Raw genomic sequence first — 17,723 nt, forward strand, 5'->3', positions numbered from 1 at the left:
GACTCCCCTCGCCCAGGGCCCGACACCCCAGGCTTCCCTTCTGAGGGGCTGGAAGCAGCAGGCCACCCACAGCCCACTGTCTTCAGAGTCTTCCCAAAATGCTTGCGAAGAAATTGAGCCCAAAGATCAACGATGTCACCTCCCATGTGAAACACAAACGCCCCATTCCCATCTCACAAACCCAGGAAACAGCCACAGGCAGCGGCCCTGGAGAGACGCCACCCAGGACCCACTGAACCCACACCCACTCCAGCAGGCGCCTTTAAGGGAGGCTAGCCACAGCTTCCCAGAGCAGGCTCCCCACAGCCACTGTGTCCCAAAACGAAGAAATAAACAGGACACCAGGCAAAGGTGACCACAGAAGAGTAGGCAGAAAATTCAAGGGCTGGGGAGATAGCTCAGCTGGTAGAGTGCTTGCCTTGCAAGCACAAGGCCCTGAGTTCGATCCCCAGTACCGCAAAAAAAAAAAAAAAAAAAAAGAAAATTCATAGACATTCAAACTGAAGGGGACATGGTCACAGATGTGAGGAGGCTTTAAGGATGGAAGACACCACTGCATATGATTTACACGAATAAATTTGAAAATATTGATAGAAGATTTCTTGTCTTTTGTTCTGGAACAATTTTGATATTTTACCAACACTAAACCAAGAAAAAGTAAAAAACCTGAATGGACTAATAAATACAGAAGAAACTGAAGCATTAATAAAAGATGCATCCCTAGAACAGTTCCTGAAAACCATCCAGCCACAGATAAGCCCAGAGATGTAAGAGCTGTTCCAAAACATCAACATCGTAGAAAGTTACCTCACATGTTTATAAGGCCATTACACTAACGACAAAACGCAGAAGGATAACAAAAGGGGACAACATTTAGAAACACAGATGCAAAAATTCTAAATAAAAAGTTCAGATTCAGCAATATTTAAAGAATAAAATATTAACCAAGTAAATTTATCTAGGAATACAAGGATTATTAATTATTGATAATTATTAATCTTGGAAAATGTGTTAATGTACATATCAATATTAACATCAACATATTAAAACAAAGAGCATATAGCAGTCATGTGGGTGATAAGGAAACATTGGTTTATTTTGTTTTGGTTTGGTTTTTGCAGTGCTGGTGATTAAACCCAGGGCCTTGCATATACTAGGCAACAGACCCAATCCAAGGTTTTAAAATATTAACAAACCAGGAATGAAAGGAACTTTTGTTATCATAAGGGCATGTACATTAAGCCTAGGTCAAGATTTAGAGTTAGTGATGAAGTATTAAAAATATTCTCACTAGATTTGGAAGTAAGAATGATCATTATTTCATATTGTGCAAGAAGAACTAGCCTATCTAATAAGATAAGAAAAATAAATACTAAATATAAACAGCAGAAAGAAATTAAACAGCTGAGCCAATAAATGATAACACCAATCAAGATACCAATGGAATTTTAAAATAAATGTTGGTTGTTGATTCTAAAATCCATTTGGAAATGAAAGTATCTGAGAATAGTGGAGAAATACAGAAGGAAAAAAAAGAGTGAAAGGAAGGATGGAAGGAGCTGAGGAGGGGGAGGAGGAACGTTAACCTGAAACACAGGCGGTGAATGAGAAGAGACGGGGACTAGGGTCCTGGCACGCATGGAGGCCACGCCAGCTCTCAGAGCACAGGGCTGGCTCCCCAGTTAACAGTTCCTGAGGCCCAGGGGAAACCAGCCCAGCTGGGGTGGATGCCGGCATACATCAGTGTCCCTCAGCTGGTTAGTTCAGCCTCAGGTCTGTCCTCGCCCCAGGGCTGTGTGACAACTGCAGCCATTGCTCTCCTGGTCACTCACTGAAACGCCTGGGTGGCAGTCCTGAGCCACTGGCGGCACATGGAAGGATGGAATGGGTAGTCAGCTCAGCTTGGGTCCTGCTCCTCGGGAGGACGGGGAAGGTCAGAGGCGGTGACTGCAAGGACGGTGAATGCAGGGGGTCGTGACCACCACGCGTCAACACTAAGAACCACGGACTAGAGACCCGACACAGGACAAGGCTGCAGGTCAGGTGGCACAGGATGGTGGTTACTCAATAACGTGGGCTGACTGCAGATCCACTTGGAAAAATGTATATATTTTCTATCTCATGTCATTCACAGGAATTTATTCTAGATGAATTACGAAATTTAGGGGCTGGGGATATAGCACAGCGGGTAGAGTACTTGCCTCGTAAGCACAAGGACCTGGGTTCAATCCCCAGCACTGCAAAAAAAAAAAAAAAGAAAAGAAAAGAAAAGAAAAAAAAAGAAATTTAGCACATACTGTAAAAGTATTCAAAGAAAACACAGTACGAGATAAGGCACTTGGGTAGGCAAGACCTACTCACAACAACATAAACTACAAAATGCATACATTTGTGTCACAACTACAACCTACAACAACAGACTTTAAAAGTTGCAAGACAAGGATGAACTGGAGGACAAAACGGGCTCCCTACCTACCTGCCTGCTCACCTACCCTACCTATCTAAAGATCTGTCTACGAAACAGATCTCATTAAAAATTAATGCCTAGCAGGACACACTGGTGCATGCCTATAATCCCAGGGACTCACGAGGTGAGGCAGGAGAACTGAAGTTCAAGGCCAGACTCAGCAATTTAGGGTCTCACAACTTGGCGAGACTGTTTCAAAAGAAAAATTTAAAAAGAAGGCTGGGATGTGGCTCAGTGGTAAAGCACCCCTGGGTTCGATACCAGGTTCAATTCCCAGTACAAAAAAAGAAGGCCAGGTCCAGTGGTCCATGCCTGTAATCCCAGCATCTCAGGAGAGGGAGAGAGGGAGAGAGGGAGAGAGGGAGAGAGGGAGAGAGGGAGAGAGGGAGAGAGGGAGAGAGAGAGAGAGAGAGAGAGACTCCACTCATCAGATACAAATATATACCCCAAAGCCACGCCCCCAATTCCCACCTCCTCCAGCCACACCCCACCTGCCTCCAGGTGCCACTCAGACAATCCCTATCAGGGATTAATTCACTGACTGGATCGAGACTCTAGCACCCCATCATTTCTCCTCTGAACCTTCTTGCACTGTCTCACACGTGAGACTTTGGGGGACACCTCACATCCAAACCATAACAACCAGTGACCTCCAGTGAGCCAGGACAAGGTTGGTAGGGGACTTCATAAACTGCTGGTCTTCAGCTCAGCCCGGAAGACACCATGCTGAGTTCACAGGAAGCAAGCCCATGGCTTCCAGACAGCACACGCACTGCCACACAGACCCCTCGATGGCGACCTGGGGGGTGTGGGAGAAAGAACCAACGAGGGGAGGTGCCACGGCCACATCACCGATGCCCGATCGGTGTGACTCACAGGAGACAGGCGTGTCGTGTGGGTGGAGGGGAACTTCTGGAAAGCCCGTGAGGGTCTGAACAGCAATGAGTCTGAGAACCACCAGAACCTGCGAGACTATTCACAAAATCATGGTGTTTCCTCTTGGGCCCCTCCCCAAATGACCCCAGCTCCCGCTGTTTCCTAGAGGGTTTGACATGTCTCTCCCCCATTGCTGAAAATGGCAGAGAGGATCCCAGAGCCCGCGCTGGCTCCGGCAGCCGCCTCTGACGTGAGCAAGGCCTGGGGCCCACAGGCTCTCTGGGCCTCCGTATCTCCAGCTCTACGATGGGACAAGAGCTGCCGGGTCTTGTGGAGGGCTGGGCATGCCTGTAGAAGAAGCCGAACAGTGCTGGACAGGTAGGTGCCGGATAAAGAGCTTCATGAACTAAGCCAAGGTTATGGATCCAGGAATGGGTCAGCTCCAGTGTAGACCGAGGCTGCAGGATCGCGGGAGGTGGAAGGGAGCGTGTATCCGACGACATTTTAAAGCTAAAAAGAAAAACAGTGTACAGAATAAAGTGTCACCACCCTAACAAATCAGTAAGAAAAAAAAAAAAACACCATAGGACATAGATGATTCAAGAAAGAGAAAATACAAATGACTAATAAGCACGAAAACAAGCTCAACCTCACTAAGCATCCAATACGAAGAAATAAAAAACTAAGCTGGGAACAGTGACACACACCTGTGATCCCAGCAGCGCAGGAGGCTGAGGCAGGAGGATCGTGAGTTCAAGGCCACCTCAGCCACTCTGCGAGACCCTAAGCAACTCGGAGAAATCCTATCTCTAAATAAAAGGGAGAATGGGAATGTGACTCAGTGGTAAAGCATCCCTAGGAAAGAAAGGAAGACAAAGGAGACAGAAAAGAAAGAAAGGGCCCACCCACTTCCCCCTCGGAGATGGGAGCTGATGCTCTATGAAGCATGGTTTACAAGCCTGAAAATTCAAAAATAACCCCATGTGCCCCACGTGGAGGTGCACGCCTGTCACTCTGGCAGCTCAGGAGGCTGAGGCAGGAGGACCAGCAACTGGCAAGGCGCTAAGCAACTCAGCGAAGAAAGTGAAGAAGCACAGGAAGAAAGAATCAAGCAAGCGTGAGATTTCATTTCGAATCATAAAACTGGCAAGACCTTTTTAAAAACCTAAGGGGTCATGCTGGCAGAGGTGGGAAACAGCAGGCCCCGTGGCCGCCGCTGGAGGCTGGGGAGCAAGGCAGTTTCCCAAGAAGAAATCGGGGCACACAGAACCTCCCAACGAGCTCCCGCCGCGTAGGAGATGACCAGGGGCTCCACTGCCGCCCACCGACCTGGGGACCAAAGTCTGCTCGGCCCCTCTCCCTCCTCCCCATCTGGTGGGCAGCAGCCATCGCCGGCCCCTCTCGACACAGTGGGCAGGTCTGACTCCCACTTGAGACCCACGGCAGCAGGGCAGGCAGGAGACCCGCTGGTCCAGCTGCGACCCTACTAGGTGCAGCCAGAAACCTGGGGGGGTGCTTTTCTCCAAGCAGTGCCAGCAAAGGGTGACCGCCACCAAGAAGAACAGAGCAGATGCCAGGGAGGCTGACCCGACCGAGGGGGTCGCTCAGTCCTCAGAGACACACACGCCGAGAGGGGACTGCGTGTGGAAGACAGGACGGAGGTGGCAGGAAAGACCTCCGATGGAGGTGGCCCTGACGCCTCTGGAAGGCGAAGGCTCTCGCCAGGCTGCAGAGCCCACGGGCGCACGGTGGAGGGGAGCAGGCCCTGGGCGCCAGCGAGGTGCTGCTTTGGAGGGGCAGCCCTGCAGGCTGGCCAGCGGCTCCCAGCAGCAGGTCTCCCGAGACTTGGGCAGCACCCAACTGAGGACAGAGCAGCTGCAGGGCTCCTCGACCACCTTCTAGCCACGGTCCCCACGGTCCCCACGGTGCCCAGGCTCCGCTGCACTGCTGCAGGTCGCTCCGCCAGCCAGGCCTTCCACAGCTCCCCTGTGCCTGAGCTAGCTGGAGCCCTCCTCTGTATCGCCACCCAGGGGGCCACCCACTACCCCACGGAGAGGGGAGCTGATGTTCCGTGAAGCGTGGTTTACAAGTCTGAAAATTCAAAAATAACCCCGTGTGCCCAGCATGGAGGTGCACACCTGTAACCCCAGCAGATCAGGAGGCCGAGGCAGGAGGACCAGAGTTCAAAGCCAGCCTCAGCAACTGGCAAGGCGCTAAGCAACTCAGGGAGACCCCGTCTCTGAATAAAATACAAAACAGGGCTGTGGGAGTAGCTCTCAGTGATTAAGTGCCCCTGGGTTCAATCTCCAGTGGTACCACCACCACCACCATCAACAACCCCATGGAAGGCTGTATGTCATTTTTTAAAAAATTTTACATAGATTTTTATTTGTTGATGGACCTGTATCTTATTCATTTATTTATATGCAGTGCTGAGACTCGAACCCAGAGCCTCACACATGCTAGGCAAGCCCTCTCCCACTGAGCCCCAGCCCCAGCCCGAGGCTAAGTACCTTGATGCAGGCTTGAGACCACAGGTGTATACATTTGCAAAAATTCATCAAAGGGACACTTAAGATTTGTGCATTTTTGGTAGCTACATTTTACCTCAAAAGAAAAAAGCCTAAATATCCAAGAATAAAGGGATCGACTTTTTACAGTTATTAAGCATCCACATAATAAAATGTATGTAACCATTAAAATGTTTCAAAGGCAATCAGGCATGTGCCTAAAATCCCAGTGGCTCAGGAGGCTGAGGCAGGATGACTACAAGTTCAAGGCCAGCCTCAGTGATTTAGCAAGATCCTGTCTCAAAAAATAAAAGGGTGGGGATGTGGCTCAGTGGTGAAGTGCCCCTAGATTCAATCCCTAGTACCAAAAAAATAAAATAAAAAGTAAATAAAACCAGAGGGCAGGGAGTAGGGAACAGAGGATAAAGAGGAAGTGGAGGCTAAAGTCCATCCTCCTTTAAAAGCCCTAAACTCCACCTTTCCCTAGATATGGTAGTTCTTCACACTTCAGTGAGAATTAGCTGCTTGTGTCAGTTTATGCGAGCATGACAGCCTTGGGTGTCCAGTGTGCGAAGGGAAGGAATGATGGGGGATGTGAAGGAAGGACCGTTCTACATCTGTCTCACATGAACGATAAACCAGCAGCTGAGCACACTTCACATTTAAGCTCTTTTTAATGCTCAAAAGCTCTGTACAAAAAAAAAAAAAAAATCACAAATGATTCCTCACAACACCCCTGTGAGGTAGGTAGGCAAGTATTATTCTCCCATTTTACAGATGGGGAAACTGAGGCAGAGAGGTGCCGTGATCGGCCAGTGGTCCCAACACAGCTGAAAGTCAGGGTCAACCATGAGAACACAGGGATCCCTCCCAGTTCAGCCCCAGTCTCTGACTCCTCAGCTAGACCTTGTCTGCAAAGAAATTAAAAATCTTGAGTACATGCAAAAATAAAAACAAACCTAAAAAGGTAGTGAACAGACGTACAGTAGTTCTGCAAAGGTAACTCAGCTAAGAAGGTCACCATGGCCCACACTTGGCAGGTGTGACACCTCTGGCCTCTGCTCTTCCTTCCAGGTCTCGCGACCCCTGAGCAACGCACCCTCCTGTTCCGTGCAGGTGAGCAGGAGCTCCCCAGAGAGGGGCTTCCCAGGCCCACCCGGTGGGAGGTCAGGCTCCTCACTGGGTCTCAGCAAACGCCAGACCCCAGCCAGAGGCAGTCTCAACCCACACGGCCCTGTCACCTCTCCAGGCTGCCTTCCCAGGACCCCAGCTCAGTAGGGTCTGGCCCTTTCTGCGGCCCAGGGAGGCAGCTCAAGATCCTCTGCGAGGACGTTCTGGAATCCAGGTGACCCCTCCTGCCCTCCTTGGCCGGGTCCCACATTCCACGATTGGTAAGGGCCGCCCAGCACCCATTCTTGATCCCCAAGTCCTTGGGGCTCCTGCAGCAGCAGGTGGGGGCTTGGGGCCATCTTGTCCTGGTGGGATGGGAGGGAGATGCAGAGGGGCCTGCAGCTCCAGGCTCTGACTTCCTCCGCACCTGCAGCCCAGGCTGCCGGGCAAACGGAGCAGGCCTCCTCCACCTGCTGGAAACATCCTCCTGCAGGAGGGATGTCCAGCTCCTGGGGAACCTCCGCCATCCTGCCAGCCCCAGGAAGCAGGAAAGGCAGGGGAGCAAAAGGCCTCAGCAGGCAGTGCCACGCGGCCGTCCTCCCAGGCCTCCGGATTGGAGACGAGTGGGAGACACAAGGAAACTGAGCGAAGCTTCCTTTAAAGTAACCAGTCCACCAGGGCATTGTCCCCTCACTCACCTCGGGCAGCCAGGGACCTCACGGTCTGTGCTCAGGCAGCAGAGGGGAGGGCGAGAGGGAGAGCAGAAGAGAGGAAGCAGGCAAGGGACCAGGCAGACAGGGGAGCCCCAGGCCAGGCTCGAACCTCTGAGGGGGACAGAAGGACAGAGGTGGCCACTGGCATTTGGCTTTTGACAAGGGAGTGTGCTCCTAGGAAGCCGAATGCCAGCAGGTCTGCAAGGTGCCCACCCTGGTCCCCCAGAGGCTCATGCCTCTGGGTCGCCAGGAATGACTGTGCCGCCACGTGTCCTACGCGAAGCTCCATCCGGAAAGGCTCCTGAGCCCCGGTCTCTCCAGGCAGCTGGGACTCGGGTCCTCACAGCGGCACCCCAGGGCCAGTCCAGCCGCAGGAACTCAGGGCCCCACCCGCCCTGCAGGAGGGACAGGGAGCCCCTGCAGGAAGTCCCCCTGCAGGAAGTCCCCCTACAGGAAGTCCCCCTGCAGGAAGTCTCCCTACAGGAAGTCCCCGGCAGCAGAGGGCTCGGGGCCGAGGCTCTGCTCCTGCCACCGGTGTCGCAGCCGTGAGAAGGGCTGGCGCTCCAGGCCCTCCAGCTCAGGGAAGCCCAGCTGGTCTAGGATCTCGTAGACACCGGCCCTGGAGGCCACCTGGGGGAGGACAGACAGGGTGGTGCGTGGGGCGGTCCTGCCCCTCATCAGCCTCCTCCCTCTCCTGGGGACTGGGGCTCCAAGGGGGGCACAGGCCGGTGGCTCTGGCACCAGCTGGGCCCAGGGGAGGTGGGAGAAGGCAGGTGGAACCCTGGGCTGGGAGTTCGGGCTCTGGGCCTCAGCCCCCATCGCACAGCTGGCACCTCCCTGGACACTCGGCGTGCTACCCGGCCACCAAGCGCCCGGATGGGGACCCTGGCTAACCGCCCGACGGCCTTCCCCTTCCCTCCCCCTCCCCCACCATCCTGGGGACAGGGAGAAGGCCGCTTCTTTCTGCATGTCTTTCCTGTCCCTGGGGCCCCTTGCCCTCCCGGCTCCCTCTGCTCCTCCCCAGGGGAGAGGGGCTGAGGGTCCTGGGGCTGGAGCCACGGTCCTTCCTGAACCAGCTGCTCTCCGTCCTTGGCATCCGTCCCCTCCCCAGACCCAGATTCCTCCCAGCTCCTGAGCCCCCTGATTTCCTGTTCCCAAGATGAGTCCGAAACAGAAGTGTCCTCGTCCCCCCACCCTACACTACACCCCACCCCGGGAGCTGGGAGAGGAAGGGAGCCCAGACATGCTCAAGAGGGTGGCCCCGCCTGGGCCCCAGCCAGCCCCTCGGCTCTGGGTGACTCAACACCCATCAGAAGGCAGGAGGGCTCACTGGCAGGGCGTCCCCTCTGCCATGGCCCGAGGACCACCCAGAGGCTGGTCCTTAGGGGCCCCCACGACTGCCACCTGGTGCTGCGGTGGTGTCCCTGCCTCTGCTCCCTCGCGGCCCTGAGCCTACAGCACCCCTGCTGAACCCCCGCACCCTTCCCCACCCACTCCGGCTGGGTTGCTGGCAACTCCAGTCCTGAGTCCAGAGTAGAGTCACCAGGCTTCACCGCGAGGTCAGGAGGAGCTGGCCTCCTGGCACGGGTGACCGCAGGCCACTCTGCTGAGGAAGGAGTACCCTCCTGACCAGGGCTGCCAGGCGGGAGGCCGGGCAGGGGGACTGGGGCTGACCAACAGCAAGGGCGGCATCTGAGGCCAGGACAAGGTGGGCCTGTTCTAACAATGACCTTCGACAGAACCCCTCTGTGCCGGGTCTCTTCCTGTCTGAGGCAGCGTGGTCAGCTCAGATGGCATCCACGGACCCCACCGACACCTGATGTCATTCCCACGCCAGTGCTGAGGACCGCAATTTGTCTAAGGTCACAACTGGAAGGACAGGGACGCGGCGGCCCTGCCCTTCACCCTGCAGGGCACAGGCAAGGGCTGAGCACGATGATGGGCAGGAACGAAGCGACCGAGGACCCTGAGCCAGCACCCAGGTGCAGACGCGCGTGGAAGACCTGCGGTCGAACAGGAAATGGAACTCCCTCCCCAGGGGACCTGGGGCCCGTGTCCCCGCAGGGGGTCCAGGAGGGGTGACCCGGCCCACAGGCCTCTCACCTCCCGCATCCAGGTGCTGAAGGGCCTCTGCCAGGAGCCGGCCTTCTCCAGGTGGAGGTAGGCATTGAAGAGGATCAGGTAGACGTAGCGCTCCAGGTACTGCACGCTGCGCAACTGCAGCCTCTGCGCCTCCTGCTCCTCCTTGGCAGCCTTCGCCTGGAGCAGAGCGAGAGCCGGGGTCAGCCCGGACCCCGGCCCTCACACAAACTCGCACCTCTAGGCCCTGAGCCCCGGGCAGCCACTCAGGCAGCAGAGTCCAGGTGCCCCCCACCCAGCCAATGACCCAGGGGGACACCAGTTTCTAGGGCCAGAAACTGGCTTCCTACTGAGTGGAGGCCGATCACTGGCCTCCCTCACTCTCCACTTCCTGTGACCAGTTCCTGCTGAGGTAACCAGCAACAGGAAAGCTTCTGGTGCCCGAGATGTGAGGAGGTCTCTAACCATGAGGGGGACTCAGTGCCAGCGCCTGGTGCGCCTGGTGGCTGCTCCCTGGGCCTCTGGTCCTCCCAGGACGAGAGCCAAGACTGGCTCCTCAAGCCAGACAAAAAGGGCTCTGATCACGGCCTAAAAGGAGTCAGTGAAGACGCTGCCCCACGTGCAGGGGCAGCGAGCAGCTGGCCTGGCTGGAGAGAGCGCTGAGGGACAGAAAGGGAAACTGGGACCCGACCACAGAAGCCACCTGTGTCTCCTAGGAAGTTGATTCTCCAGGTTGGGGTTCATGAACTAGCTGTCCACAAAGCCATCCGGAGCCTTAAGACGCAGGCACCCAGGGCCCATCCCAGACCAATCACCAGAATTTCCGGGGAGCGAGGCCAGGGTGTCGGGACCATTAGAGGCTCTGGGGCCAGGGATGAGCACCATGGCTGCAGCACTGGGAGCCACAGAAGCTGTGGGTGTGAGTGATCTGTTCACAGAAGGCTCATGGGACATTAATGCTCTGGAGGAAGGAGACTTTACAGGTCCTTCTGAGGTTCTCCTCAGATCAGACCGGGAGACGAGGCCTGGGACACCCACAGCCAGGCTCTCCCCTGGAGGGTACTCTGCCGCTGTGGCCAACAGATGTGCGGCCCACGCAGCCCCAGCCATACCCCGCAGGAGGCAGCGGGAGGGTGCAGCCCGGCCTCGCCCTGCCCCGGCCTCTCACCCACCCACCACGGCTCTCTGATCCAGGAAAAGATGTGGCACAGAGGCTGTCCCTCCACATAAGCCTCAGGAGCCGGAAGAGGTGGAGCTGGCCTCCCCAGCAGCTGGGCCACAGCTGGACGCATGCATATTCACTGGGCTCCCAGGCACGACAACCCAGAGCCCTAAGATCAGAGCTGGCGTGCGCCTGCGCAGGGCCACGGGACAGCGACTTCTGCCTTTGCAGCAAAGCTCCCAGGGGTCACATGAGTGAGAGGGAACGGCAGAGCCGCTCCCCACTCCACCATGGAGCTCTGGGCCCTGGGGAGGGCAGAGAGCAGGGTGTGCCAGGAGGGGCCAGTGGCAACTCCAAGACCCACAAGCTGGGTTCTGGCCCCAGTTCTGTCCTTTAAGCCCTCAGCCCCTAAGATCCCAGGGGAGGGTTTCTCAGCAAGGGGAGGGGTGAGAAAGCACCTGCGATCCACAGGAGCCACAACGACCCGCTCGTTCACTCCCGAGGGCCCTGGGCACGCAGAGACACGCGGCAGGCTCTGCCCTCCCCCTGCCCTCCCCCAAGAGGCTCCTGGCCTGGAAGAGGCAGCAGAAGGTGACCACAAAGCAGCCAGAGCCCAGAACCACGGGATGGAGGGAGAGCATCGAAGGGGAAGTGGCACCCAGGTGGGTTAGGAAGGACAGTAGGCACACGGGAGGCAGGAAGGGAACCAAGAGCGTGTAAATACAGGAGGACAAAGGAGAAGGAGCCTCTAGTGGCAGGGGAGAAGTGAAATGGGGAGGGCATGGCCCAGACAGGTGCACAGAAGCCAAGCCAAGACGGACCTGACACACAGAGAGTCAGAGTTGAGTCAAGAGCCTCCCATGCTCTAATCCCAGAGGCTTGGGAGGCTGAGGAAGGAGGATTGCGGGTTCAAAGCCAGCCTCAGCAGTGAGGCCCTAAGCAACTCCGAGACCCTGTCTTTAAATAAAATATAAAAAAAGGACTGAGGATATGGTTAGTGGTTAAGCGCCCCTGGGTTCGATCCCAGGTACCAAAAACAAACAACAAAAAAAGGGGGCCAGAGTTGGCCATGAGGTTTGGAATAACCCAAGGCTCCTTGAAGAACGGCTTCGGCAGACTGGGGGCAGCGCGCTGCTGTTTCAAGGGCAAATGGAGCATGTGCTCAAGAGCCAACTTGGCTTAGGAATTAGTCAAGAGACCCACAAAAGGCAGTTTTCCCTGAATGCAAACCACAGCCAATACAAAACCAGCCGCCTGTCCCCAGGCCTGGCTACCTTACGACAGAGTGCAAGAGGGCAGGGCCCACCCCGCCTCCTGGGCTGCCCTGCCCTTTCCCAGAATCCATCCCAAGGCCTGGAGCCTCCTTAAAACCCTTCCTTAGAAAGGAGAGGAAATCACCCCGAGTTCCACTGGGCAAGGGCCACTGTCAACGACTTTCGATTAAAGGGCACAGAAGAAATGTCCTGTGGGCACAAAAAGCTCTCTGCTCTTGCTTGGCGGCGGACAAGCTCTGTGGCCTACTCCTTCAGGGACAAGGCCTGCCTGTCCAGGCCGAGGAGGATCGGGGGACAGGAGAGCGAGTCCTCCTGAGTCCCACGGCAAGGGGACTTGCTCTCTGCTGCTCTCTGCTGGGCCACCAGGAAGAGGCCGCCGGCCCTGGCCAACTGTGCAATGGGGCGTGTGCCACATGCCAGGCCAAGTGTGTCACACCCGGATCTAACGATCAGGTCCCAACGTCCTCACCAAGCAACCCCAGGGAGGAGGTGGCATGTCCCGTTTTGCAGCTGGGGCTCAGCAAGGTTAAGAAACTGCCCGACTTCCCCAGCGCTGAGCTGCCGGCACGTGAACTCCCGCACCCAGTTCCTCCTCTGACCTTGGCCTCTTTTGCCACAGCCAAGCCCAGCCTTCCTGCCTCCCTGCCTCGGGGCCTCCACCCACTCTGGTCCTCCTCCCTGGCCCTGCAGGCTTGGCTTGTCCTCCAGGCCTGGACCAAGGCCCTGGCTCTCCTGAGGCACCAGCTCACCCCGGCCAGCCTGAACCTTCCCAGGAGAGGCCGCAGTGCAACCCACTGAAAGCATGGCAGAGCTGTGTCCCCAAGGCGGGACCTGCCTGCCCAGACAATGACAAACCAGCGGACAGGCGCTGGCTCACGCCCCCTGCTTGGGCGGGGGCCACGTGTCTGCGTTGCAACCTGATCCCCAGCAGGCACTCGGCTGGTCGGTGACACCCCTAGGTCACCTCCTGCCCACGGCTCCCAGTGGCATCTAGAATCGGGATTCCAGGCAGACACCGGGACGCCCCATGCACACCTGCACGCAGCCACCTGCGAAGCGCTCCTGTGGATATCGTCAGGCAGCCCCAATCACACAGGTCCTGAGACACCTCCTGAGCCCAGATCTGCACACCCGCAGGCCGCCCACCCCCCAGATCTGCCCACCCGCAGGCCGCCCACCCCCCAGATCTGCATACCCGCAGGCCGCCCACCCCTGGCAACGCAATCCCCTCGCTCCTGGGGCAAGTCCAGACATCTTCACTCCTCCCCTTCCAGCCCACTGACTCCCCGCGAAGGTGTTTCCAAGGCAGCTGCCTCTTGCCACCCTGGCCTGTGACTCCCCTGCGTGGCCGTCCTGTACCAACTCCACCCATCGTCCATTCTCAGCACAGCTCCAGAGCACACGAGCGAGCATCTCTGCTCCAAACCCCATGCTGGCTCCCCTCTGGCTCCCCCCACATTGGGAGTAGAAGCTAAAGTCTGAGAAAGCCCACCCAAGGAGGCCCTGCGAGGTCCGCCTCCTGGCCCCACACTCCTGACCTCCTCCCCTGCCCTACCTGCTCCCTCACTCTGCCCCTTAAAACAGGCTGCTCCTGCCTCAGGCTCTTTGCACATACTGTATTCTCTCCCTGGAATGCTCTTCCCTCAGATGGTGACGTGGCTCCAATCCCACCTCCTCCTGGTCTGTGTTCAAATGCCACCTCTTCACCCCACCTCCCCATCTCCTCACTGCCTCGGCTCCCCCCACAGACATATCACTGTCCAACACACCACAAGTCTCCCTCCCTGAAGCACAGACTCCATAGGGAGGGACTCTGTCTGCTGCCCGTGGCTTACAGCACGCAGCAGTGCCCGACACTTTGGAGGTGTACAATAAACATCCCATCGATGACCGACTAGGGCTTGGGTCTTGCATTTTCATTAATCCCAGCCTTGAAGGATGCTCAGCGTGGCCTCCAAAAACCCCTGTGCTTCCCGGGATGGGAGGCTGAGGTCAGATGGGAGCAGACCTATCCTGGACACCTGGGAGCAGGCAGCAGAGCCCAAGCAGGAGCCACAGCCTCCTGCCAAGCTTGCTAGGAACTGCCCGGCGAGGAGGCTGTGTGTGTGGAGCCGGGACAAGCTCAGGCCCCAGGGAAAGCAGAGAGGCCAGACAGTGAGGGCCGGGCCCCGGTCTGTGTCAACCCAAGCCAGACTCTCTCTTCCCCTCCCAGAGCACCCCGTGTCCCCCACCTCACCTACTGCAGGGGAGGACACATGAGCTGGTGGCCTCTGCTGCAGCTGCAGGCTGGGCAGGCAGCTGGCGGTCCTCAGAGATGGCCAGGGACTGCAGGGAATGTCCCCACCCTTCTCCCCCAGTATGACGCTGGCCTCTCCTGGGCAGACGAGCCCACCGAGACACCAGCCCTGGCTATCTTGGGAGGACTTCTCTGGGTGCCTGCAAACCCGTCCTTGGCCTGCCTGGCACTGGGGCCTGAAGGGAGCAGGCGGCCTCAGCTCACATGGGCGAGAGGTTTTCCAAGGATGTATTTGCTTCACACGAGAGTGAGGAGACTGGACCTGGTGCCAGGCCTCTGCCTGCTGTCCCCAACAAGCCCTGCCCACGGCACCCCAGACCAGGCACAGGACTCTCCCAACACGTGACGCCATCCCTATGCACGGTCACCACGTGTACCTGGCGTCCAGCACCTGCCCACACAGTGTCAGGAATGGTCCTCGCCACCACTCTTCAAGGGGTGACGACCTGGGTGACAGATGGGCAAACAGGACCAGAGGCCAAAGGGCCGCATGTGCCCAGGGGTGCACAGGGAGTCACTGGCAGGGCTGGGCCTGGAACCCAGGGCTCCACCCACACGCCAGGACACTTCTTGTCCCTGGAGGAGACCCTGTCTTGGAAGACCAGCGATGAGGACCGAGAAGGCACAACGAGCAGCTCAGGTCTTCCCACGTGCGCCGTGACCTGTCCAACCTCCCACCCGGCCACCTACCCGCTGCAGACACCTCCAGAGCCCTGCTTGTGCCAGGCAGGTCCTGCAGCCAGGCTGTCGGAGGCCAGCCTTTGCAGCAGAACCAGGACAGCAAAGCGGCAAGCGCAGAGGCGGGTCTCCCTGGGCGGGGCCCGCCCTGTCATTCCCAGGGCACACTTAGACGCCATGCCTGGCACCGCAGGGTGCTCCCTGGAGGTTTGCTGTCGACCCCGGGCTGGAGGCGACCGCTCCAGCTCTGCCGGCGACAGGAAGGCAGGGAAGCAAGAGGATGATGCCTCGACCTGCGGCTGCACACAGAGCCGTGCAAAGAACACACGTGCACCAGCTCCCACACGCCCGGTGAGCACACCATGAGGACGCTCGCTCCTGAGGCTCACACACGCAGCAGCGCACAGACCGTCTGGCTCTGACCTGGGCGGAGCGGGCAAGGCTGGGGAGCAGCCCTTCCTTCCGCCACCGCTGGTGGGACACCTCACTGCGTTCCAGGCCTCTTCTAACTGCTCAGAACGGGCCCTGGAGACAGGTTACCTTTCGGAACGGGGTCTCCAGGGAGCGACTCTGGCCACTCCAGGGTCTTGGAGAGGCTGACCAGAACCCCCTGCAGTCTGTCCTGTTTGCTCTCTCTTGACCTTAGTCCCCGTGGTACTGGGCCCACTGAGCGACTCCCAGCAGCTCCTCCGTGCAGGGCCCACACCAGCCCAGCGGTGCCGCAGGAGCAGCTGGGGCCTCCTTCCCACTGGCCGCCAGAGAGGAAGGGCTGCAGGCCACGGTACTGGCGCTGGTCCCATGGTACTGCCAGCCAGTCACAAAACTCCCGCAGGCCTTGATTTCTTCCTCAGTGAAAGTGGCCTAATAAAACCCACCCTGATCTCCTCACCAGCAGCCTGAGGACCAGAAGGAATAAAAGGGGGGATCAGAAAATGAAGCCAGGTGTGATGGAGCACGCCTGTAATCCCAGCAGCTCGGGAGGCTGAGGCAGGAGGATCATGAGTTCAAAGCCAGCCTCAGCAACTTAGTGAGGCCCTAAGCTACTCAGTGAGACCCTGTCTCTAAATAAATATAAAATAGGGCTGGGGAGGTGGCTCAGGGGTTGAGTGCCCCTGAGTTCAATGCCCAGTACCAAAAAAAGAGAAGTCTTGAGAAGTGCTCCCTCCAGTAAAGGCAGTATAGTCTTTAGGGCATGAATGTCAGTCTGAGGGGCTGGGGTCCAGAGGCAGAGGGCTCGCCTGGCAGGCTCAGGCCTGGTTCCCCCGCACGTGGGGCACGACAACACCTCTTCTGGGGCAGGGAACGTGCCAGTGCCCTTGGCTGGCCTCTCTTGGTGTGGCTGCCTTCAGACTCTTTCTGCAGGAAACACACGATCCTCAGTGAACTGTTACACCGAGAATCAAGGTCGCTGGCCCAAGCCAAGAAAAGTGCTGCTGGCACCGATGCCCCCGGCAGGGCGTCCTCCAAGAAGCCCGACCTCGGTTCCTGTAGCTAACAGTCTTCCCTCTCTGGGCCCAACAGGAAACAACCGACCCACCAGACTGCGCCACCCTGTGGGCCTGTGGCCGTCCTGGAGCCTCCTCAGCTGGCCAGGCCTCCACATCTGTCCCCACCTCACGGTGGCTTAGTTCAGAGGGTATTCTTTCTCTTTTTTCCATTTGAGGCAGTTCTTAAAATTCCCTGAGCCCAGCACAATGGCACATGCTTCTAAGTCCAGCCACTTGGGAGGCTGACGCAGGAGGACCACAGGTTTGAGGCCAGCCTGGAAAACTTAGGGAGACTCTGTCTCGAAATTAAGAAATAAAAAGCGCTCAGTGGTAGAGCGGCCCTGGGGTCCATGCCAGTGCCACCATACACACACATTCCCTGAACATTCTGGCCCCTCACACACATGGGGTGACCAGGCTTGGCCCATGCCCTGGACAATGGAGGGGGCACTGCCAAGGCAGGCAAGCCTGAGTCAGGCCACGGGAGGGACTGAGCCTGCCTACCGGGGAGGGTCCGTCCCAGAGGAGAGCGTCTGCAGGCTCAGTCCCACCACCTCCCTGCCAAGCCCGGTCCTGCGGCCTCGCCGTGCAGCCTGAGATGCCTCGGGAGCCAGGACCCGGCTGCCGGGACCGTGGCTTCCGGCTCTCCTTTCCCCAGGACGGGCTAGAGGAGGGCATCGAGCGGTCAAGTGCGGCCTCCTGGGGCAGGGGCAGGGTGGCGTGAGGAGTTGGGTCTGGTCTCGCCTTCTTCCTGCTACCCCCCAGCTGCGCTCTCAGGCACACTTGGCTGAAGAACAGAGACCTCTCTCCCCCTTAAATGCAAAACCAGAGCTAAGGTCGAAGTCCACCTCTGGTCCAACAGCGGCGCAGAGTGAGGACCGAGCAGGCTTGAGCACCCTGGGACAGGTGCTGGGCCGTCAGGAGATGACGAACCCCGGGCTCCAGCACCGGCCTGCAGCCGCCGCGGCTCCCCTGCCTCTTCCCTTCTCACTCCGCCTGGCCCCACAGATCACCCTCAGTCACCCAACATTTGATGGTAAGAACTGCTCACTGTTTTAGTGAGATACTGGT

General features: G+C 57.6%; 1 protein-coding gene across 1 annotated transcript in view; it reads right to left on the reverse strand.

Moving 5' to 3' along the window:
• Positions 1 to 6,503: 6,503 nt before the first annotated feature.
• Positions 6,504 to 17,723, reverse strand: part of LOC306658652 (paladin-like) — a 66,223-nt gene continuing 55,003 nt past the window's right edge. The window contains exons 19-22 of the mRNA XM_079135836.1: positions 9,780 to 9,935; positions 8,152 to 8,306; positions 7,391 to 8,091; positions 6,504 to 7,359 (exon numbers count right to left, since the gene is read on the reverse strand). Of these exons, the coding sequence (XP_078991962.1) occupies positions 8,154 to 8,306; positions 9,780 to 9,935 (309 nt within the window). The 3' untranslated portion in view covers positions 6,504 to 7,359; positions 7,391 to 8,091; positions 8,152 to 8,153. The remainder of the gene's footprint in view (positions 7,360 to 7,390; positions 8,092 to 8,151; positions 8,307 to 9,779; positions 9,936 to 17,723) is intronic.

Source organism: Sciurus vulgaris (genome assembly GCF_902686455.1).
Source record: "Sciurus vulgaris genome assembly, chromosome: 4".
Lineage (NCBI taxonomy): Eukaryota > Metazoa > Chordata > Mammalia > Rodentia > Sciuridae > Sciurus > Sciurus vulgaris.